The 19743-nt window shown below is 39.8% G+C and overlaps 1 protein-coding gene across 3 annotated transcripts; it reads right to left on the bottom strand.

Annotated features, from left to right (window-relative positions):
* Window positions 1-3: 3 nt before the first annotated feature.
* Window positions 4-19743, bottom strand: MED10 (mediator complex subunit 10). Of its 3 annotated transcripts, XM_052782201.1 has the most exons (7): window positions 19559-19743; window positions 19187-19270; window positions 17870-17972; window positions 16367-16683; window positions 15979-16138; window positions 14810-14879; window positions 4-361 (listed from the first exon to the last, which is right to left on the bottom strand). In XM_052782201.1, exons 1-4 carry the CDS (start codon window positions 19726-19728, stop codon window positions 16588-16590), a joined length of 453 nt encoding a protein of 150 aa, XP_052638161.1. In that variant the 5' UTR covers window positions 19729-19743; the 3' UTR covers window positions 4-361; window positions 14810-14879; window positions 15979-16138; window positions 16367-16587. The 3 variants fall into 3 exon arrangements, with proteins under 3 accessions (XP_052638161.1, XP_052638170.1, XP_052638151.1); XM_052782210.1 differs by lacking the exon at window positions 15979-16138; XM_052782191.1 differs by lacking the exons at window positions 4-361; window positions 14810-14879 and having other exon boundaries at window positions 15747-16138.

Raw genomic sequence — 19743 nt, 5'->3', positions numbered from 1 at the left:
CACCATGGAAGAATTGCTTCCTTACACGTCACTGGCGTTTCTCTTGTTGCACCTTGTTGCTGGAAAAGTTTCCTCTTGTCATTTCACTGTGCAGATCCGACCAGAGTCTGGTGCAATGTTCTCTATAACCCAGTTTTAGTTACTCTAAGACAGCAGTTAGATTCCTTCTTAGCCTTCTCTTCTCCAGGATAAGCCAGATCCATCCCTCTGGCCAGCCCCAGCCACATGACCGTCATGGTGGCCCTTCACCAGGCTCGCTCCAAGTGCCTTCACGTCTTCCTGGAACACAGCATGGAAGGGAAGTTTACTCTTGTACCATATGAACTCCCCTTTCCCTATCCCATTCACATCAGCAATGTGTCTGGTCCAGGACAAAGACCAGGGGAAAAAATCAATGAAAATTAACCAAATTACTTAATGAAAACAGAAATCAGCTGCATTTCCCCATAAATGGTTCTAAGAGACTATAGCGACATACAAGTATGTCAAATATATTATAGCTTTCAATTCTATGGAATCACTTCCCCTAAATCAAGGCTCTCTCTTGTGCGGAGAAACAGAAGGGGACAGCCTTGGATTTAAAGCATAAGAGGCTAGGAAGCTATTACAGACCTTTAAACGATTGGAAAGATACTGTCAGAAATTCAGAAAAGGAACTCAATACCACCTGGCCAAGGATGTTAGTATTGTCTGAGTTGCTAAGCAACTATGTAATAGTTATTCATTTCAAGATTAAGTAAATTTTGTCATTTAAAGAATGAATTACAGTCTACTCTGTATTACTTAGAGGAAACCAAAATTTACTTTGTAGTGATATAGTACTTCTCACGCTTTCACTTGACAGTAGCCTGCCACTAACATTTTCATACACTAGTTAAGAAATACAAAATCCTTAATCCAAATTTGGATACCCAGCCTCCTTCCTCAGTTTTTCCCCTTTCCCTGAGATGTTTTAATGTCACCAAACCTGAAGCTGATCCCTACCACTCCAGGTCTCCTTTTTTTTGTATCTGCATCTCTGTCAGTATATGACAGAAAGACATATTACAGTAATCAGTGTTCTGCTAAGGGCACAGCATCTTGTTTGATGCTTTTGAGATTTATGAGCTAAAATGAGTCCTGGTCAGCATAGATGTTAACTATTTCAAAAAATGCTGTTGAAACCATCCCAGATTACTATTTTTTTTTAAATGATGACATATTAAAATAATTTACAATTCCCAGTTTGTAGTGCTGGGATAGTTGACAAAGTGTGTTCGGACATTTTGAAGGTTGCTCTACCACCTCAAGATAAACAAAATAATTCAGTGACATGAAGAAAGATGCCATAGAGAAAGCCACACAGGATAAGAGGGGAAATTATTTAAAAGAGGATCAACAGTTTAAGATACTTGCAGATGTAAATATCTATTTAAGTCTTTTTGTGATCTGTATCATATAATAAATCTGTACCACGTACTTAATAGTAATACCGAGACCGTTACATAACTTCTCATCAGTTAAAATGATTCTGCTTTTGATTGTACCATCAATACAATGGGCCAAATGAAAATTGTCAACTAGTAAAAAGTGGAGAGGTTTTACAGATCTCAACAGATCGATTTACCTTGGTCAAGCACCTGGTTTATTTTTCTTTGTACAGCAATGTCCTCACTTGGCACTTCTCAACTGCTATTTGGGGAAGGAAGGCGATTTAACATTTGCAGTCTACCTGGGGATTTGTTTATTTTTTTTAATAAGGAAAAGTTTCTTCTGAGTGTTATTGAGGGTGAGCAACAGCCCTAGAACTTACTCAAAGAGCAGCTCTTAAGCACACAGTTGCATCATGAATATTTATGCGACTGCATGCAAAAGCTCTGAGCATCTTGGCTATGCTTTTCTCCTTCTGCAAGATACTCTTCTTTGTTGGGAGAGTGCTGCCATAGCAACGAAGGGCAGCAGAAGGCAAGGGGGCTGACAGGCATGTATATAAAGCAGGTTGGATTTTCAGGCTAATTAAAAGGTTTTGTGTTCTGGGTCACCTTGTAAATGAGATACAATGCTCAGAAAGCTGCGACCAAAGCTGCTCAGCAGAAAGTGGAGCAAATGCCCAAAGGTTCTTCTGGTGTCTACCCTTTCTTGAACATAACCTGTAATTTTCATGGTATGCAATTGCAATGGCTCTAGAAAATTGGTTGCTGGGTCATCTGCTAAATAGAGAAAAGTTGTTTTTATGAGCCAGACTGTAAAACCGTTCACTCTGGGTCTGGTGAGTGATTTGTATCAGTGGACTTCTACCCTCAGAATTCTTTTGACACACTTGCTAAAATGCATTAAAATTAATTTTAACACAGCCTGAATGAAATGGATTTGAGCAGCTCTGCAAGCTAATGCTGCTTCAAAATATTCTGTGATCTTTATCAGCTCAGCGCTCTTTCAGTTTAAGGCTGGGATGTTTTCTGATTATCTGTGCTGTATATGTAAAGCATTTCTAGTCTACCTGAGGAACAGGTATGGAGGCAGCTGGAGCCTGGTTCCTACATTTCCTCCACCTGTGGCCTATGTTTATGTTTCTAATTGTCCTGGTTTTGGCTGGGATAGAGTTAATTTTCTTCCTGGTAGCTGTTATAGCGCTATGGTTTGGATTTAGCATGAGAAGAATGTTGATAACACACTGATGTTTTCAGTTGTTGCCAAGTAGCGTTTAGACTAAGTCAAGGGTTTTTTGGCTTCTCATGCCCAGCCAGCAAGAAGGCTGGAGGGGCACAAGGAGTTGGGAGGGGACACAGCCAGGAACGCTGGCCCAAACTGGCCAGAGGGATATTCCATACTGTGTGACGTCATGCCCAGTATATAAACTGGGGGGTGTTGGCCTGGGAGGGATCACTGCTCAGGAACTAACTGGGCATCAGTCAGTGAGTGGTGAGCAATTGCATTGTGCAGCACTTGTTTTGTATATTCCAATTCTTTTATTATTAGTATTGTAATTTTATTACATTATTTATTATTATTATTATCATCATCATCATTATTATTTTCTTCCTTCCTGTCCTACTAAACTGTTCTTATTTCAACCGACAAATTCCACCCCCCCACCCCCCCCGATTCCCTCCCCATCCCACTGGGTGGGCAGGGGGGAAGTGAGTGAGCAGCTGCGTGGAGCTTAGTTGCTGGCTGGAGTTAAACTGTGACAATGATTCACTTTATAATTCTGCAATTTGAAATGCACTTGCCACAGTAATATCGTGAAAATTAGTATTTGCACTGCTCTTTGGAGATGCTCTGCCCTCACTCCTGTTGTTTTCTTGATGACAGTGGGTTGGTGGTTTATCTCTGCAGTAAGTAAGCATTTCAGTTTTGAAATGCTGCTTCACATAAATGAGCACCAAGGAGAATTTTACTGTACAGGGTGTATACATGGCAGACTCAGACCGCACCGGGGCCTCTTCCTGATAGAGGTAGGATGCTGTGGGAACACGTACCTGCAGACAGGACCGTGAGAACACTACAGGGCCCCTCGGTGAATGCGCAGCCTGACATGCCTGCTCACAGCACCTGGGCTTTACATGTGCATATCTGCAAGTAGAATATTTTGCAGCTAACGTGTTTATCCGGGATGTTGACAGGGACATCAGGATGGACTTCTGTCCCTCACAGGCTATTCCCAGCATGCCATTAACAAGACTTATTCTCTTACAGTTTTGCCTTTGTTCCTGCCTTCCTTTAGCAACGTGGATCAGTTGCTTGCAGAGAGAAAACACTGGATATGGTGAATCATTGCTTTTGTAGCTCAGATCAGGTACATAACTGATATAGCTTGCTTATAAATTTGGGGGTCGAAGGTTTAGTTTTCAAGTTACATCAGAACCACTGTGTCTAACACCTACTTTTGGCCTTTGCCTGATTTCTAGTGAAATGTTTTAACCTAGCTCAAGTTTTATAACTTAGTCTAAGAATGCCTGAGTGAAACTTTATGGTCTCCAACATTAAGAATTTTGCAGGAATCTAGTAAGGCTGGTAAGATGATCTAGTATCTTCTGGCCTTATATGTAAGCATTTTTTTAAAGCTTCTTTATCTTCTTTCTAATTCTTTTGGTTTAATGTTTGTAGTCACTCTGGTTTTGTAATTTTTTTATCTTGGTTTCAGTAGTACTAAATGGTGGTCTTGTAAAAGAGTTACAACTGTATAAAAAAAATCCAATCAATTTGCATATTCTTTCCGCAGCGATGGGGCAGCATCTTCCTTTAAGACACACTGGCCCTTTGAAATTAGCAAGCAATTTGCTGGTCAGTGCGCCTAAACAAGAAACAGGCAGTAAATCAATGCATGCACTCAGGTCCCTGGGCTCTACAGGTGTTGCAAAAGCTGCAAATTAAACAAGATTTTTATTCTACCATACGGAGTCAATTCAGACCAATGGAAGAATGGGATAATATTGTCAGTTCTTCAGGCAAATCTAAATCTTTCATCCTACCCTTTCTGATGCTGCCTCAGAACTACTGCAAAGACAACTACTATAAAAATGGATCAGTAACCTTTTTGCCTGTCCTTCAAATTAATATCACCTCTCCCCAAATACTGCTGCCTGTGCAATACTTTTTTCTGTTGCTATGCCCAGAAGATAAATCAGCTCCAGTAATTTATAATTATTGATAAGTCTTGAGGATGCCTTCTGTGAAGGGAATTACATATCCAATTAACCATGTATTTGATTATTAGGACTGTCTTCAACCCCCTCTTATTCTACTGATAACTGGACAAAATTGTATGGAAGCTGTTCTGCAGTTTTCTAGCTGTTCAGTGTACCAGATCACTTGCAGAAAACAGACTAGCAAAATTGTTATAATTCACTTCAATTTTTAATAGCTCTCTTGTGCTGTAGCTTTGATCTGTATGAAATTACTAAAGCACTGAGTAAAGAAAGCAGCTGTTAACAGCTAATGGAGCTACAATATGACCAGAGCTTTTGGATCAATGTGCAATACTACTGCACAAAATATATATATTCACTTATAAAAATATAAATTATTATAAAATATAGAATTATAGTTCAAAAAAAGGCTCCCAGGTTCTTACATTAGAAAATTTCAGTACAGTATGGTATGTACAGTACGATATGGTGCAAATTTACATATTCGTTTAAATGTGTCTGTGTTTACTTGAACAGCCCCAGAGTGCAGTATAGATAAGTATAGGTAAGAAAAGGCAATGCCAAAGCTGTGAGATAGACATTCCTTTTTCTGTCCTTTTCAAAATGCATTTGATCTAGTTCCCAGGTGGTTTACAGGGGTGAGTTAACATGATACAATATTAAAACTTGGTCTATCAAGCTGTTTTCAAGGCAAGCCTAATTTTATATCCATGGCAAGAGGACTTTGACAAAGCAATGTGATTTTATGCTGGAGGATCCCTAGGCAAAGGAGGATGTCTTTGTATCTCTCAGTTTAAAATTTACTCCTAAAAAGCACATGTACCTGATGCAGCAAAGAAGAAGAAAATGCTCCTTGTTGTCCCTTGCCATCAAATATAAAAGAGGATTTTAAAACAGTCTATCGATGTTGACAAAAGGTAATTTCATCCTCTGAAAAAATATTGGAGGATTTTATATATGAACCCTGACCTGGCATATACTTTATGCAAATGTTTGTTTAAAAGCTGCGTACATTGTCTTTTCCTTAAATGGCATGGTTCTGGATAAATAAAGTGTGTGCAGAAATCTTTCTAGGACAGGAATCTGACTTGCCCAACTACATTTTTAATCCTGAAATGATAAAGAAGAACTTTTCAATCATCCAGGAACAGCAAAAGCAAGATTATATATTAGGGAAAGTAGGTATTAGAGAAAAGCTGAGACAGCTTTTGGTATAGGGAAGGCTTTACATACATACAGGGAAGGCTGTTGGAGTTCTCTAAAGGTGTATGTGAGTTTTTGGACATCGATGATGCATAGATGAACTCTGTTTGGATTCCCTGATGGCCTTCAACAAGATCCCTTGTTAAAGAATCTTAAAGAATCTCTGGTTTTAAAAAGACAGCAATGAAAATTGGAAACAGTTCAGAGAAGAGTGGCAAGTATGATCTGAAGTACAAAGCAGCTTCCGTATGAGGAGCAGCTAAACAAAGTAGCCTTCAGCCTGGAAAAAAGGTGATTGGGAAGGGAATATTACAGTAATCTATGTAACCACAAGTGATGCGAAGAGCAGAGACAGGACATGCCTGTTGCCTATCTCTTCTAGTGCAAGAGCTAAGAATTAAATTAGTGGATGGCTGATTTGAAACAAACGGGAGCAGACACTTCTTCACAGAATGCAAATATGAACTGGAACTCCTTGCCATGAGATTTTATAGATGTTAAAGTTTAAGGGGGTTCAAAGTGCAGCCCACCAAATTCATGGAGAAAAAAAAAATAATCCAGTGAGACTTACAAAGCTCAAAGGTAATATACATCAGGATGAGGATGTCCCTACATCCTAAATCAGTGGAGGCTAGGGGAGCACACAGTCACCTGTGTACTGCTGCATTGTTCTGAGTCCTAGTTTTCTCTGCCTGGGAATCCTCTCTTCACACATGTCTATTGTGTTTCTTCAGGCTGTTTGTGTTCCTCAGTAACGAAGGTAACAGCAACATTTCCATTATAAGCTTTGTAACCGATTGATTTGTAAAATTTGAAGCCCAATAAATGAGAAGTGTTTTTACTAATTACTTCCTTTCTTTTGCTTTCATCATAATCTCAGTGAGTTCCAACATGCAATCATAATGGTTCTTTCCCCTCCACTTGATCAAAATAGAGCATCATTGCTGAGCAGCAAATTAGATTTTTCTTGCAATCTTAATGCTTTGCAACCATGAATATCAACCTCTAGAGATGACAGAGCTTACACGTACACTGAGCAACCCCAAGAAGTTCATTTACATAAAAGCAGAAAGCCTGTCCAAGGAAATAGTGCATCTATGAAGCTATGTGTCTTCTGCGATGTGTTGTGTAATGTGTTAAATTATATTAAATAGTCTTAGACCAAGTAATGTCTCATGTTTGATAAGAGATCTTTTCAAAGCCATTTTTGCCTGCTGAAACTTCTTGGGTCTTGGGCTTTGACCATGTAAGAGAATCTCTCAAAAAAGTATTGGTCAAATGTAATAAAAGAATAGATAAGTCTATTATTTAAAAGGTAATAATACTTTGAATCAAATAATAAGCTTGAAGATGGAATTTCTTACATATTTAAATTGTAATCTCTTACTTCAGCAGTGTGTTTCTAAGGTGCCTACGGGTAAAACATTTTGCCTACAAAAATGGCACCTACCAGTGATTTCGGTGACAATTATAAGCAGCTTTTTTTTTTTTTACTGACGAGGACTGAAGATTTTCATGACAGTACAGAAGTAGCTTGGTATATATCATTACATCTATATAATCACAGGAATTTTGGGTCCTTAACAACATTCCAAATAAAAGTTTATGAATGTCAACAATTAAAATAAAGTGTAAATGCTATTTTTGCAGCAGAAGTGATGTAAGTATGGCCCAGATTCCCACAAAGTAACTAATGCAATATGACAATAATGCAATATGACAATAATTTTGAATCGCCTTTTCCCAGATTATATATAAAAGTAGCTTCCTCTTCCTTTGAGGAATATTTGGAGAAGTTTGTTTAATATAATGGCCAAATTACAAATAGCAAGTAAATTAGATTCCCGTCAGATCTTTAGGAATGCGAATATTATGTGCTATTTCTTAGCACATAAAGGGACTTTTCTTTTAGGAGAAGAGAAGGAATTGTTTTGAAACTTTTCATACTGTGCAGAAAGATGTTTCCTTCTTACTGCCTCCATCACATCTTGTTGAGACTAAATACAATGTAGTTCTCAGTATGAAATACGTCACAATACAGAAAATACAGATTCCTGATTTGAATTAACAGTATTGCAAGAGCTGTTACAGAACTATCTTGTAATGTGTGCTCCTCCATTATTTTAATTAAGAAAGTATACAGAAGGATCTTAAGCATAGGGAAGTAATTGAAGTACATGCAGTAAACAGAGTGTTCTCAGAGCAGGGCAGATACTCATTTCACCTTGACTCTGTGCCCTGCAGAGCTGGAAGGACATCTGGCAACTGCCCAGAAATGCTACAGCTATTAATCACAGTAAAGAAAGAAATACCTTTGTGTTGAAACAGGAGAATCCAGAAATATCCTTGGCAGTAATATTTCTCTTTTATTAACATGCTGTTAAGCTCAGTATTTGGGACACTTCTTACACATTTTTTAAATCTTTGTTTATATAATTTACCTCTTAAATACATAGATTTAGAGAGGTTTCAGTAAAAATGCAAGTTCAGTTAGTAGTTTTTAACTGATCCAGTTAAAATCTCAAAGATCACTCAGGGCAAAAAGAAATAGATTGCATGGTTTATCTTCTCTGTTTCTATGATCATAGGAGAGTCAAAGATGAGTTTACAGAGTACCTGGGATAACTTTACTAGAATCATACAATAAGCACTTTCAATCACTTGGGAATGGCATTCATCAAAGAAAGTAATTTATAAAAACATCACAGTATAAAATATTTGGGAAATCATCAAACCCTTACCACCACTTAGCAGTACTTTATCAACCCAATGAATTAGAAAGGTCAATCAATGAAAACCAAAATGCTCTGCCTAGAAAGATTTTTTTGCATCAAGAAACTCTCATCTGAATGCTATGAGAGTAACAGACTGCTTCAGGTGCACTGGTGCTTTGTCTTATTCTGAGAACTGGTTAACAATGGAAGTGCCTTGGTCTGCATGAAAAAAACCTAGTGAGAGCTATGGGTTAGATATACAAAAATAGCTGATCAGCTGTAGCACCGTATCTCCCATAACAGGTATCTCTTTACCTGTTAGACATCACAGCTTTACATTAGGCATTCTTCATAGGGAGGTTCAAGCAAAAAGAGGTTTCAAGGATGAGGGAAGGCTGGGTACCCAACTGCTTCTACTTTCAGTAGAAAAGGGGACAGAGAGGATGCTGAACCTTAATAGGTTGCAGTAAAAGCCCTTGCACCTTCTTGATTGGTTTCTTTTCAAGCCTGAACAAAGAATTTTATACTGTCTTTGTTTATTCTAAATGGAGTACAGGACCACACTGTCTATCTTAAAGAAGTGCGTGCCCAGCAGCATTATCTAATATATCCTCATTTCATAGTATATATAATAAGGATAGTGGCTTAAAAAAATAAGCATTTACCTGTAATTACATACTACCTTTTATTTTCAAAAGCTTACTAAAATTTAAGGACACACTTGAAATTCTGAATGCTCACAGGCTTTCATACCTTCCTTTTAGATAAATTTGTATTGCCCTTTAATTATTTTAGCTGCTTTGTTGACTGACTGATGTTATTTTGATGTTATTTTTAAATAAAATTCCAAATACACTTATTGTGGCTACCTTTTCTTCCCTAACACATGCATAAATTACAATAGTTACCTCTCTTCTATATTATGCTAAATACAGACTCTTTGGGGCAGTAGCAGTAATAATAGTATGTTGCATGGCTAGCCTAGAAACAGTAAGTGAAGCAAGCATAAAAAAATGGAATAAGAAAGTGTTTCAAATGTAGAACGAGCTGAGCAGAACATGTAACTTGATGGTTTAGTGGGTTTTTTTCTGTTTAGTTTTGTTGTTATTATTATTATTGATGTATATATCCCCCAAGCAAAAAAAAAAAAAGCACTTTCTCACACAGCCAGACACCCAACGAAACACACGCTGCTGGGATCCCATGATTATGTCGCCTATAAAGAGTACCATTCCCCAATCCTCTATCTCCACTAACTATCCCAGTCACCATGTTTACCATGACCACCTAGATATGCGGAGGAAGTATATGGTCCCTGTGTTGTCTATAAATCACACCTCTCTGAGCCCAGGAAGTCTGGGACCTTCCTCGCATCAGCAAGCATGGACTTCAGTGTTAGGGGGGTAACTATGTTCACTGTGGCCAGCATAGGGTACTTATTTTATTAACTAACAAACAACAATGATAACAAATTATACACTCATGGAGCAGACATTTCACACATTTTTAGGGCCCTGTGGCTGTGGAGTGCTTGCCCCACCGCGGCTCCCCCACCGCTCCAGGCTGAGCTCTAAATCCTGCAGGAAGCTATGGCCGGCATGCAGAGGCAGACTGCAGACCTTCAGCCTTCTTAACATCTCCCAGGGTGACGCCAGCTCCCCAAACCGTTCAGAGGGGATGGGGCAGGGCTATGGTGATTTATCAGCCAGATGCAGCTAATCTTCACTGCCCACTCAGGCACTTACCCAGCAGGCATTAGCTGTTCCGCAGTTAGAATACCCTAGCTCTCACCAACAGCCTCTGACTGTGTCACTCCCTGTATGGACCACCATGACCAGAACCCTGCTCCAGCATCCTGATGACTTATCACTTTAGAGCTGTTTTGCTCAGCTGTGGTCAAGGCTGCTGCCAGAGCCCCGGTGGGGGTTCAGCTGGCTGCTGACAGGCATAACTCAGTTCATAAACCTAGCTGCAGAAACTGCATGGGAAAAACAAGCCCTTATTTACCACCAAAGGTTAGGGCTGACCAAGGCCATCAAAGAGGATCTGGCCAGGGCTGGACTGCCCCAGAGCCAGCCTGTCAGACCTGGGTTTCATTCTGGAAAAGCCACAGCTATGCACTGCAGAGAACATACCCATGTGCTTGCCGGAGCCCAGCTACATTTTGCTCCATCTCCCTTGCTCACCCTCCCTCGCAGAAGAGGAGCTTGTGGAGGTAGTTCTCATAACCATAGAATCACAGAATGGTTTGGGTTGGAATGGCCCTTAAAGATCACCTCATTCCAACCCCCCTGCCATGGGCAGGGACACCTTCCACCAGACCAGGTTGCTCCAAGCCCCATCCAACCTGCCCTTGAACACTGCCAGGGATGGGGCAGCCACAGCCTCTCTGGGCAACCTGGGCCAGTGCCTCACCACCCTCACAGTAAAGAACTTCTTCCTTACATCTAATCTGAATCTACCCTCTTTCAGTTTAAAGCCATTACCCCTTGTCCTATCACTACATGCCCTTGTAAAAAGTCCCTCTCCAGCTTTCCTGTAGGCCCCCTTTAAGCACTGGCAGGCTGCTGTGAGGTCTCCCCAGAGCCTTCTCTTCTCCAGGCTGAACAACCTCAACTCTCTCAGCCTGTCTTCAAGGGAGAGGTGCTCCAGCCCTCTGATCACCTTTGTGGCCCTCCTCTGGACTCGGTCCAACAGGTCCATGTCCTTCTTATGTTGGGGGCCCCAGAGCTGGACACAGTACTGCAGGTGGGGTCTCACCAGAGAAGCCATGGAGAAGCCAGGAGCAGATACACTTCTACGACTAAAAGCAGCTAAAAAATATGCACTGGCCAAAAGGGACAAAACAATTTTTTGAAAAGTTCCACTTGTTCATCACAAAACTTGGAAAGAAAAGAATACTTCATATTGTTTTGGCAAAATATTCTTCATTAACGCCCACTAAGTAGGATTGGGTAACAATTCTTATGGGGTGGGTGGAGGAGAAAGCAAGACGCAGAAAGAAATGCACAGCCTGAGGAAAATATTACCCTTTATACTATAAATTAATTGTTAAACACTGGAATTCAGAATAGAAGAAACTTTGTTAATTGGGATAAATAGAATAAAATTAAAAAATAAAAATCATATTGTATTTTTATAAAATAGACCTTAGGCGCTACTGTGATTTTGGTTTTGGAAGTGTGAGAGTTGTTATTTTTCAGAATCCTCTGCCACTCCTGTTCATTCTACAAAAATCAACTTACTCAACTACTTTAATAATGTTGCAGTAACAGCATTAACAGTATTGAGAAGAGAGAACACACGAGGCCTCGCCTGGGGCAGGCACAACCAAATCCATAATGCAGTGCCAATATCAGGAGAGCATGGCCAAAACTGAATGATGCTTCACAAACAAATCAAACGCATAGATTTAGTCTGAGTCCTGGGTACAGCATTGCTAGAATGATGATGGGTTGTAACGGTAGCAAAGTGAACAGCCTTTTCCACAAGGTACAGGAGACTGCCTAATGCAAAAGCACATTAGTATTCCTGTGGAGTGAGGCGAAGGCCGTATCTGAGAATAGACAAAAAGGATGCTTACTAGACAATTCAACTAATTTCAAGGGCTTCCCACACTGAGCCCACCAGAGCACGGAAAATTCACAGATTCTAAGAACAGAGTTTCTCTTTCACCATCCTCTACCAAAAATACCTCATCTTGCCCAACTCTGCTGGTGCTCTTAAGAGGTGGAAAGCAGCAGAGTTGTGGAGAAATGATTCAGCTGCATAGCAGGAAGACGGCAGCTGTGATGCATTGAAACACCACACAGAACCTGGTTTTTTTCTGTTAACGAAAGGAATTTTTCAGCACAAAAATATTTAATATTCAGAAAGTTAAATTTTGAATTCTGTTCACTGTTTTTATATTCAAGGAACAAATCCTCTTTCCAGCAAATCTGTAACAGTGCCCCTCTCCTTCTCACGCCTTCTCTTCCTATCAGCAGTAGGAGTAAATCCATACATTATAAGCTCTACTAATCCATTATTAGTTTCTATGGAATGTACAGCATGGAATATAGACATGGAAAGAACACATTACAAAAAAGCCCTACCATATTAAGCTCATTAGCTCTGAACCGATCAACACAGAGCTGGTCAGGGCCAACTGATGGAGACATATGTGATGCTAATCTCCACAGAACATCTAGAATGTAAATCCTGTGATAGTATTTTCACAGTACCAGCTGTTGCTATTGTTATAAATTAATACACTAGGCCCAAAATTCAAAGTAACCATATGTGTAAAAACTAATTTGAAAAATGATGACTACATTTTAGAATATGGTGTTTAAACCAAAAATTATAAGCTAAAAGTTTTTGAATGGCATCACAGCAAAGGAGTTGAATCAAAGGAGGAAGAAGAATGTAAAACTAAGTATTTGATTTTTTAACTAAAGAATTAAAAAGATAAAGTCTCTCCTGGTTGAAAACCTTTCTCTTACGTAACAACATTAATGGCTCTAAAGTTACCAGCAGGGAAATCCTAGTTAGCGTGAGGACTGGAAACAGGTACAGAGATGCCCACTAAATGCAGCAGGCTTAGAAATATATGAAGATGCACCACACAGACAGAATTACCTCAACCGTTCAGTTCCTCCAGAGGCCTCATCTTTGTTTCAAAGTAAACTTGACTTTGCATATACTTTAAGCTGTTTCTGATCCCAAACATCTTTAAAACCATTTTTGCTCATAACCCAACGCATTGAAAAGCAAATGAAAAAGCTTCTTGCAACACCTCTTCAGTGCTTCACCTACAGGCACAGGTACTAATCACAATTTGCACTACAAAAAAGCAAAGGTCCCTGGCACTGGTTAAATACCTACTATCATCTGCAGCATACTGCAACAAAAAAAAAAAAACAAAAAACCAGCGTTGAGACCGAGTAGTCAAAAACCTTTCATTGTGAGAAGGTAAGATCATAGAATCATAGAAAACAGAAAAATATTGGTTGGAAGGGACCTCTGCAGGTTATCTAGTTCAGTTGCCTTCCCCAAGGAGGGCTAACTTTTAATCTATGTCTGATTGCTCAGAGCTTTGTACAGACAACATAGCAAAATCTCTCAGGACAGCAATTCTGCAGCCACTCTGAGAACCTGTTCCAGTGCTAAACCAGTCTCAGAGGGAAGCACTTACTCCTTCTGTCCATCAAATTTCCTTCCTTACAACTCAGGTTCACTGCCTCTTGTCCTTGCTCTCCTTCAGGAAATACTTTATGCTAATGCATACGGATTTTTTTTTTCCCAAATGGCAAAATCCTATGGTCAAAAATGGGCTGGAACGAACCTCAAGAAGTCATCTTGTTTCTCCCCCTGCTTTAAGATACAATCAACTACATCAATGTCTCATGAATGATGTTCTTCTGATGGAAACTATGCCTCCTCAACATACCATTGCTTTGCAAGCTTTATGATAAGATTGGTTTTTAATGCCTAATCCAGATTTCTCTTTCAGCAATTTTAGCCCCTACCCTTTATCCTTTTTATACTTACGAACCATATTATTTGAATCACAGTCACAGAATCATATTGATTGGAAAAAGCCTCTGGAGTTCACCTAGCCCAGCTCCTGCTCCAAGCAGAGCCAACTGCTACGTTAGATCGGGCTGCTCAGGACCTAGTCCAGGCGAGCCTTCAAAACCTCCAGAGATGGTTGGAGATGCTACCACCTATCTGTTCAACCTGTTCCAGTGCTTCCCCAGTAAGTCTATTTTCAAACAAAATGCCAGCTTGCTCTACAGAGGAATCTTAGGTGTTTTGTTTTCGTTTGATTTCTAGAGTGCATTCATTTTTTTTCCTAAGTTGACATTACAAAAATTAAAAATACCAAGGATGTTCTAAAGAATTAGGAGACTCACCCTGAAAAGTTTACAGATACAAAAATTCAAATAGCAAGGACAATTTATCTATATGAAACCTTTTTTTTTAATGTGAATTTCTAAGAGAATTTGCACAACCAGAGTAAAGTATTTTGGAATAAAAATAAGACTTCCTGGAAGCACCAGTTTTTAAGTGTGCTACCCCACCAAGTCTGACACACAAGCTTGTATCAGCGCTAGGAGCCAGAATACTCCAGTATCCAGACCAGTATCTACTGGCCTCTTGTCCTGTAAGTGTTCTCTCTCAATTACTGTTTAAACAGTTTCACCTGCCTCCTGCCAACATTATTGCTCTCAAGCTCTGCTGCCCACCACATTATACATACCTGAAAAATACTCTTACCTTCTTTGCTCATGCCCTGTATACATCCCACTTGCCAGTCACAAGCCTTGCTTCAACAGCTCCTAGGGACCTGGCAATCCAAGCAAAGCAAAACACAAACATGGCATGTTTTTCCTTTATTGCCATTTTCTGCCAAGTTAGTACAGTAACATTGTGAAGGGGAGAGTGATTAGCGGTGGAGCAAATACCACAAAAAGCCAGTGTGCATGCTAGGGCAAGGCAGGATAATATCAGGCAGCAACTAGATTAGTTTAGACTGCCAGGTAACAAGTCTTAAACAACTAATACGGAGGAATGCCTAGCTTTCTGTTTTTCTTTTTCCCTTTGTTATGCCAGAGCTTGGTCAGGCATAGGGTTGGTTAGCATTATGGATGGGCTTTTCTTCAGCTACATAACAGCACAGACAGTTCTTCAGGCATGGAAACTATGGCACCAACGTGAAGATACCTAAATCCCCATTAAGGTCTTTAATGGACTAGGTAGGTCTGCTACAGAGCACATCCATATAGTGCTGTTTCGGAGCTCCTGCCCAAAACCACAAAGTTCAGCCACTAAAAGTTAACAAAACAATAAATTTGTTTGCTAGTGCAAAAAAAGTCAAGTTACATCTGGAAGGACAAATGTAAGCACAAATAGTTCAAGTTTCACAAATCCCCAAGATTGAAAGACATCCTCTTGCTTCCACCGTAAAACTAGTCTTCTGCACATGCACTATGCCCCTGGGTAGTGAACCCAATATGCTGTTTTATGTTGGGACTACCTCACACACGAACAGTTACAGATTTCACAGATGAGTTCACAGCTGATCGGAAATGCTTCAGGTGACAATCCCTGATCCCCAAAAGCTCCTGCTTTGGGTACTAAGAGGGAGGTTTTCCCCACAAAACCAAAATACCAAGTTGACATTATCTTCAGATATAAACTTTTAACAGCCAAGTTCTGATATACATTTTATTTCTATCACTGTGAGACTGCGGAATACGCTATTTTTCCACAGCTTTCAATTCATTCTGCAGAGAGTAGCATACAACAGAAAAATGTTAGATTTTTTTTCAAATTTTTATTCAACAACTTGCTTGCAGAAAATGAATAGAATTAAACAAAAGCTTACATTAAATACTACATAAAATATTAACACTGTTGAGGAGCTAGTCCCCAAATATGCTCACTTTCTATATCCTCAGCTATCCGCACTGCAGCTCATAGAACAAAACAAAAATATCTGAAGGTTTTCTTGGCTGCAATTCACCATGACACATGCAAACTGCAGCCCTTGACAGGCTCCTGTTCAGTACAATTTGGCAAGATGAAAGCAGGCAACTGTTTGGACTGTAATAAAAAAAAAAAAAAAAAAGTAGTTTACAACTGAAAAATAATCAAGTATAATAAATACATTTCTCTTAAAAACAGATGAGCCCACAATCCTGGAGCACACTTTTCAGAAGACAAAAAACAAGATTTTTTGCTCTGGAAATGTACTTTGTGGGAAATGCTATGTATTGGTGACCTGTAGGCAATTATATCTCCAAAACCTTTCAGGAAAGAAGAACAGATTACCATAGGAAGTTTCAACTGCAATCTTTGAGTAAAAGTCTTCAGAAAGATTCAGTAGCTTCAGACCAGAGCCATCAGCAATCATCAAGCTCCTTTACAGTCCATCACTGCCATTTTTAGTACAGTTGTTATGACGGCTTTGGTTCCTCCTCTCTCCAATCAGTGTTTTTATAGAGTGGTGTCAGTTTATGGAATTAACATTTTTAGAGCTATCAAAGGCCAGCTTAAGGAGGAGGATCTTCTCCTCGAATAGCTTTGTACTTAGCCATGTCTTCTGGGAACACCTTTGTCAGTTCTTGAATTAACAGACTTTTAAATTTCTGGAAAGAGAAAAAAAATGTACATACATCAACTGCACAATTTATTTAGATTTCATCAAGCAATGTTATCTGATGAACAGGAATGTCTGTATACAACACAGTTCTACATTTCAGTGACCTAAGAGAATGGTACCTAAAAAATTCCTTGAAACCACACACACGAACACAGAAAGTTACGTTTACAAAATTCACAGAAAATGCTCAAGTGAAATCTGCTAGGAAAGCACCAGGCAAACTAAAATGCTTTTAATTTCCCATAAATTAACTAGCATTTTCACCTAAGAAATACAAAGTAGTTGGACCTTTCTGGTAAACTCTGGTGCATCAGTTATCTGTCTGACCTTACTAAGCAAAGCTGATAAAGACGTGTCCTCTTGATTTGATACAGAATCCCCTCCACCTCCAAAAAGGAACTCACACCTGGCTTAGAAATACATAATTCTTCCAACAACTTTTACAAGCACAGAGCATATCAAAAGAAAGAGAAGCTTAGAACATATGGAGATATGTCTACATTCTGCAGCACAAGTTGCCATCCTCCACACTAATATTAAGTTCAGCCAAAGAATGTTCTGAAACACAGCCAGCCTTTTCTCAAATGTCACTAAACTTCCTTTTCTGACTCTGTTTTTCAGCAGTAATTCTAACAGTTAAAAACAGTATAGCAGAATACTTAGGTTCATACTAGATGAAAGTACAAGTTCAGAAAACCCTAAACACTGCATACATTTTAAGTAATTTTATAAAGATTAACCCATGCTTATATAGCACGTTTGACATTTTAATACTCTGAGATCCATTCAAGACTGGAAAAACACCCCTTCTGTTTTGCTTATTTCTAAATTTACGCATATCACAGTTACAGATCTGTAAATGTGAAGTACTCACTAGTATTCAAAATGAAAACAAAACAAAGAACTGTAATGCTACATACAACTTTAACCAAAATAAAATCATAGTGACATCTGCATCTCTAACGGTGAGATGAATTACCAGTTTCTTTTCCAGAACAAGCTATATTAGCATCAATTAAGATACTGCAATGCAGAGCAATTCCTAATACAAATCACCTAATAAGGGAATTTAACAACTGCACAAGTGAACCCCCCCCCCCCCCATATTTACAGAAAAGTAAAAACTTATCAAATATGTTATTACATTAGTACTTTCGTTATTTCTGGCTTACCTTCATTGTGTCTATTTTTCCTTTTACTTGCTCATTTTTAGCCAAAGCTCGCTCCAGACACTCTTTAGTGTAAAGCTGAGGATTGCGGCCTTGATCTATGTATCTGAAAATAGAAAAGATACTGCCTAAATGATCATATTCCTACTAGGATGTTCTCCAAGGTACTGAATTATTCACCTCGCTGCCTTTTTGTTACTACTATTATCTGAAGTGTGCATTTTAAAAAACACAGGTTAACTCAGCCATTTTCAAAAAGACAGCTCAAGGAGGACTAGGCAGTGGCCAGCAAACAGCTGTCTTGGTACGCTGTTTTATATCTTTGTTTCCAGAAAGCCTGGAGCTTCGAAAAAAGTATTAAAAGCAAGCAAAAATTATAACTACCCAGCTCCTTGCAGGCAGTAGGTACACAAATGACAAAAGATGGTCCTTTTCAAAGCAATTGAAAGGGCACTAACCATAAAGCAGCTTGCTTAGTACATGGTGAGCAATAAGCACATAGAAATACAGCACCCAGCAATTCAAAGATGAGGAGCAAGCGTACATACCACAGCAAAGAGTAAAAATTAACACACCTGCATCAGCAAACCTGTAAGCGTATTTTTGCTTTGCAATAAGTGCCCGACAGAAGGAAATTCCATCACTGAACAAAGAAAATCCAACATTTAAGATTGTCATCACAGATTTACAGAAAAAGTGAACGCCCAACCGAAAAAAGTCCTGTATAATCAGTAACGCACTAGAATATAGCAAACCAGTGACATTTGGACTTACGAGAAACACTAGTAAATTAACTTGTCAGCTATATCGTAAAAGCCATCTTGTATAGCTCTCCCTCTACATTCATGATTTTGCTTTTAATGTTCTAATTCTCTGCCAACAAGACGACTGCAGCTACTGAAACTAAACACCTAAGTACTGGCCTAATTTATTTTCACCTGCAACTTTAAATCCTGATTCTAACCTAGTGTAAAAGTGTATTTACAAAATGAAAGCTTACTTACTAAATCACAAGGTTTGGCAGAATCTGTATTACTGGCTACATATGTAAAGTCAATATAATTTTAAAAAAGCAAAAACAAACAAACAAGAGACATCTGAAAGCAGGTGTATAATTTATCACTTCTTGTACCCTTCTGCCTTCTCACAGGTTGAAGGTACTTCTTACCTTCTTCTGCCTGCTCACATTTTCATGAGGCATTCAGAAGATGTTGTTTAAGAAACAAGCAGCCCTCAGAGAAGATATCCATGCTGCGAAGACATGCTACCTCAAATCACACCGAGTACAGCACCTGCCCTTCCAGGTACAAAGTTACTTACTCAAAAACTTCCAAGGGCACACTGATATCGTGAAGCTGTTGCCGGCACTTGTCGATATCCTGCAAGCCCGTCACCATGAAATTCCTGCAGGAAGAAAACAGGTCGGTTTTAGCCAAAAAGGGCCGTACTGCGCTAACCCTCATCCCGGCTGCGGGGCCAGTGGCACGAAACCCAGCGAAGACGATCCCGGCGAAACCCCCTGCCGCTCCTCCCACGTTTCGCCACGGCGGAAGGGTGACAGATCCGCCAGCCCGGGCCTCCGGTACCCTGAGGCACCAGGCTGGGGCTGAGAGGTGTGTGGTGGGGGGGGGGCGGGGGCAAGGCCCCGCGGCCTGGTAACGAACAGGGATGGCGGAGCGGCGGGCCCCTCACAATTTCTGGTTGAGCCCAGCCTGGCTGCTGGGCTGGAAGTCGCTAACGATAATGCCGAGCTGCCGGATGTTCTCCACAAACTTCTCCAGGTGCTCCTCTAGAGAGTCGAACTTCTCCGCCATCGCCATCACCGCCGTCTTCCCCCACCCCGCTTCCGGCCGCCCGCGCATGCGCGGAAGGAAGGA

This window comes from Harpia harpyja, chromosome 1, assembly GCF_026419915.1.
Source record: "Harpia harpyja isolate bHarHar1 chromosome 1, bHarHar1 primary haplotype, whole genome shotgun sequence".
Taxonomy (NCBI): Eukaryota; Metazoa; Chordata; class Aves; order Accipitriformes; family Accipitridae; genus Harpia; species Harpia harpyja.
The sequence above is the reverse complement of the archived record's forward strand: the minus strand, read 5'-3'. Positions and strand labels throughout refer to the sequence as shown.

Coding starts and splice junctions, on each gene's coding strand:
- MED10 (XM_052782201.1), bottom strand. CDS start 19,728: ATGCGCGGGCGGCCGGAAGCGGGGTGGGGGAAGACGGCGGTGATGGCG. Junction 19,271..19,558: donor GCTGGGCTCAACCAGAAATT/GTGAGGGGCCCG, acceptor TTCTTCCTGCAG/GAATTTCATGGTGACGGGCT. Junction 17,973..19,186: donor GTGCCCTTGGAAGTTTTTGA/GTAAGTAACTTT, acceptor TTCTATTTTCAG/ATACATAGATCAAGGCCGCA.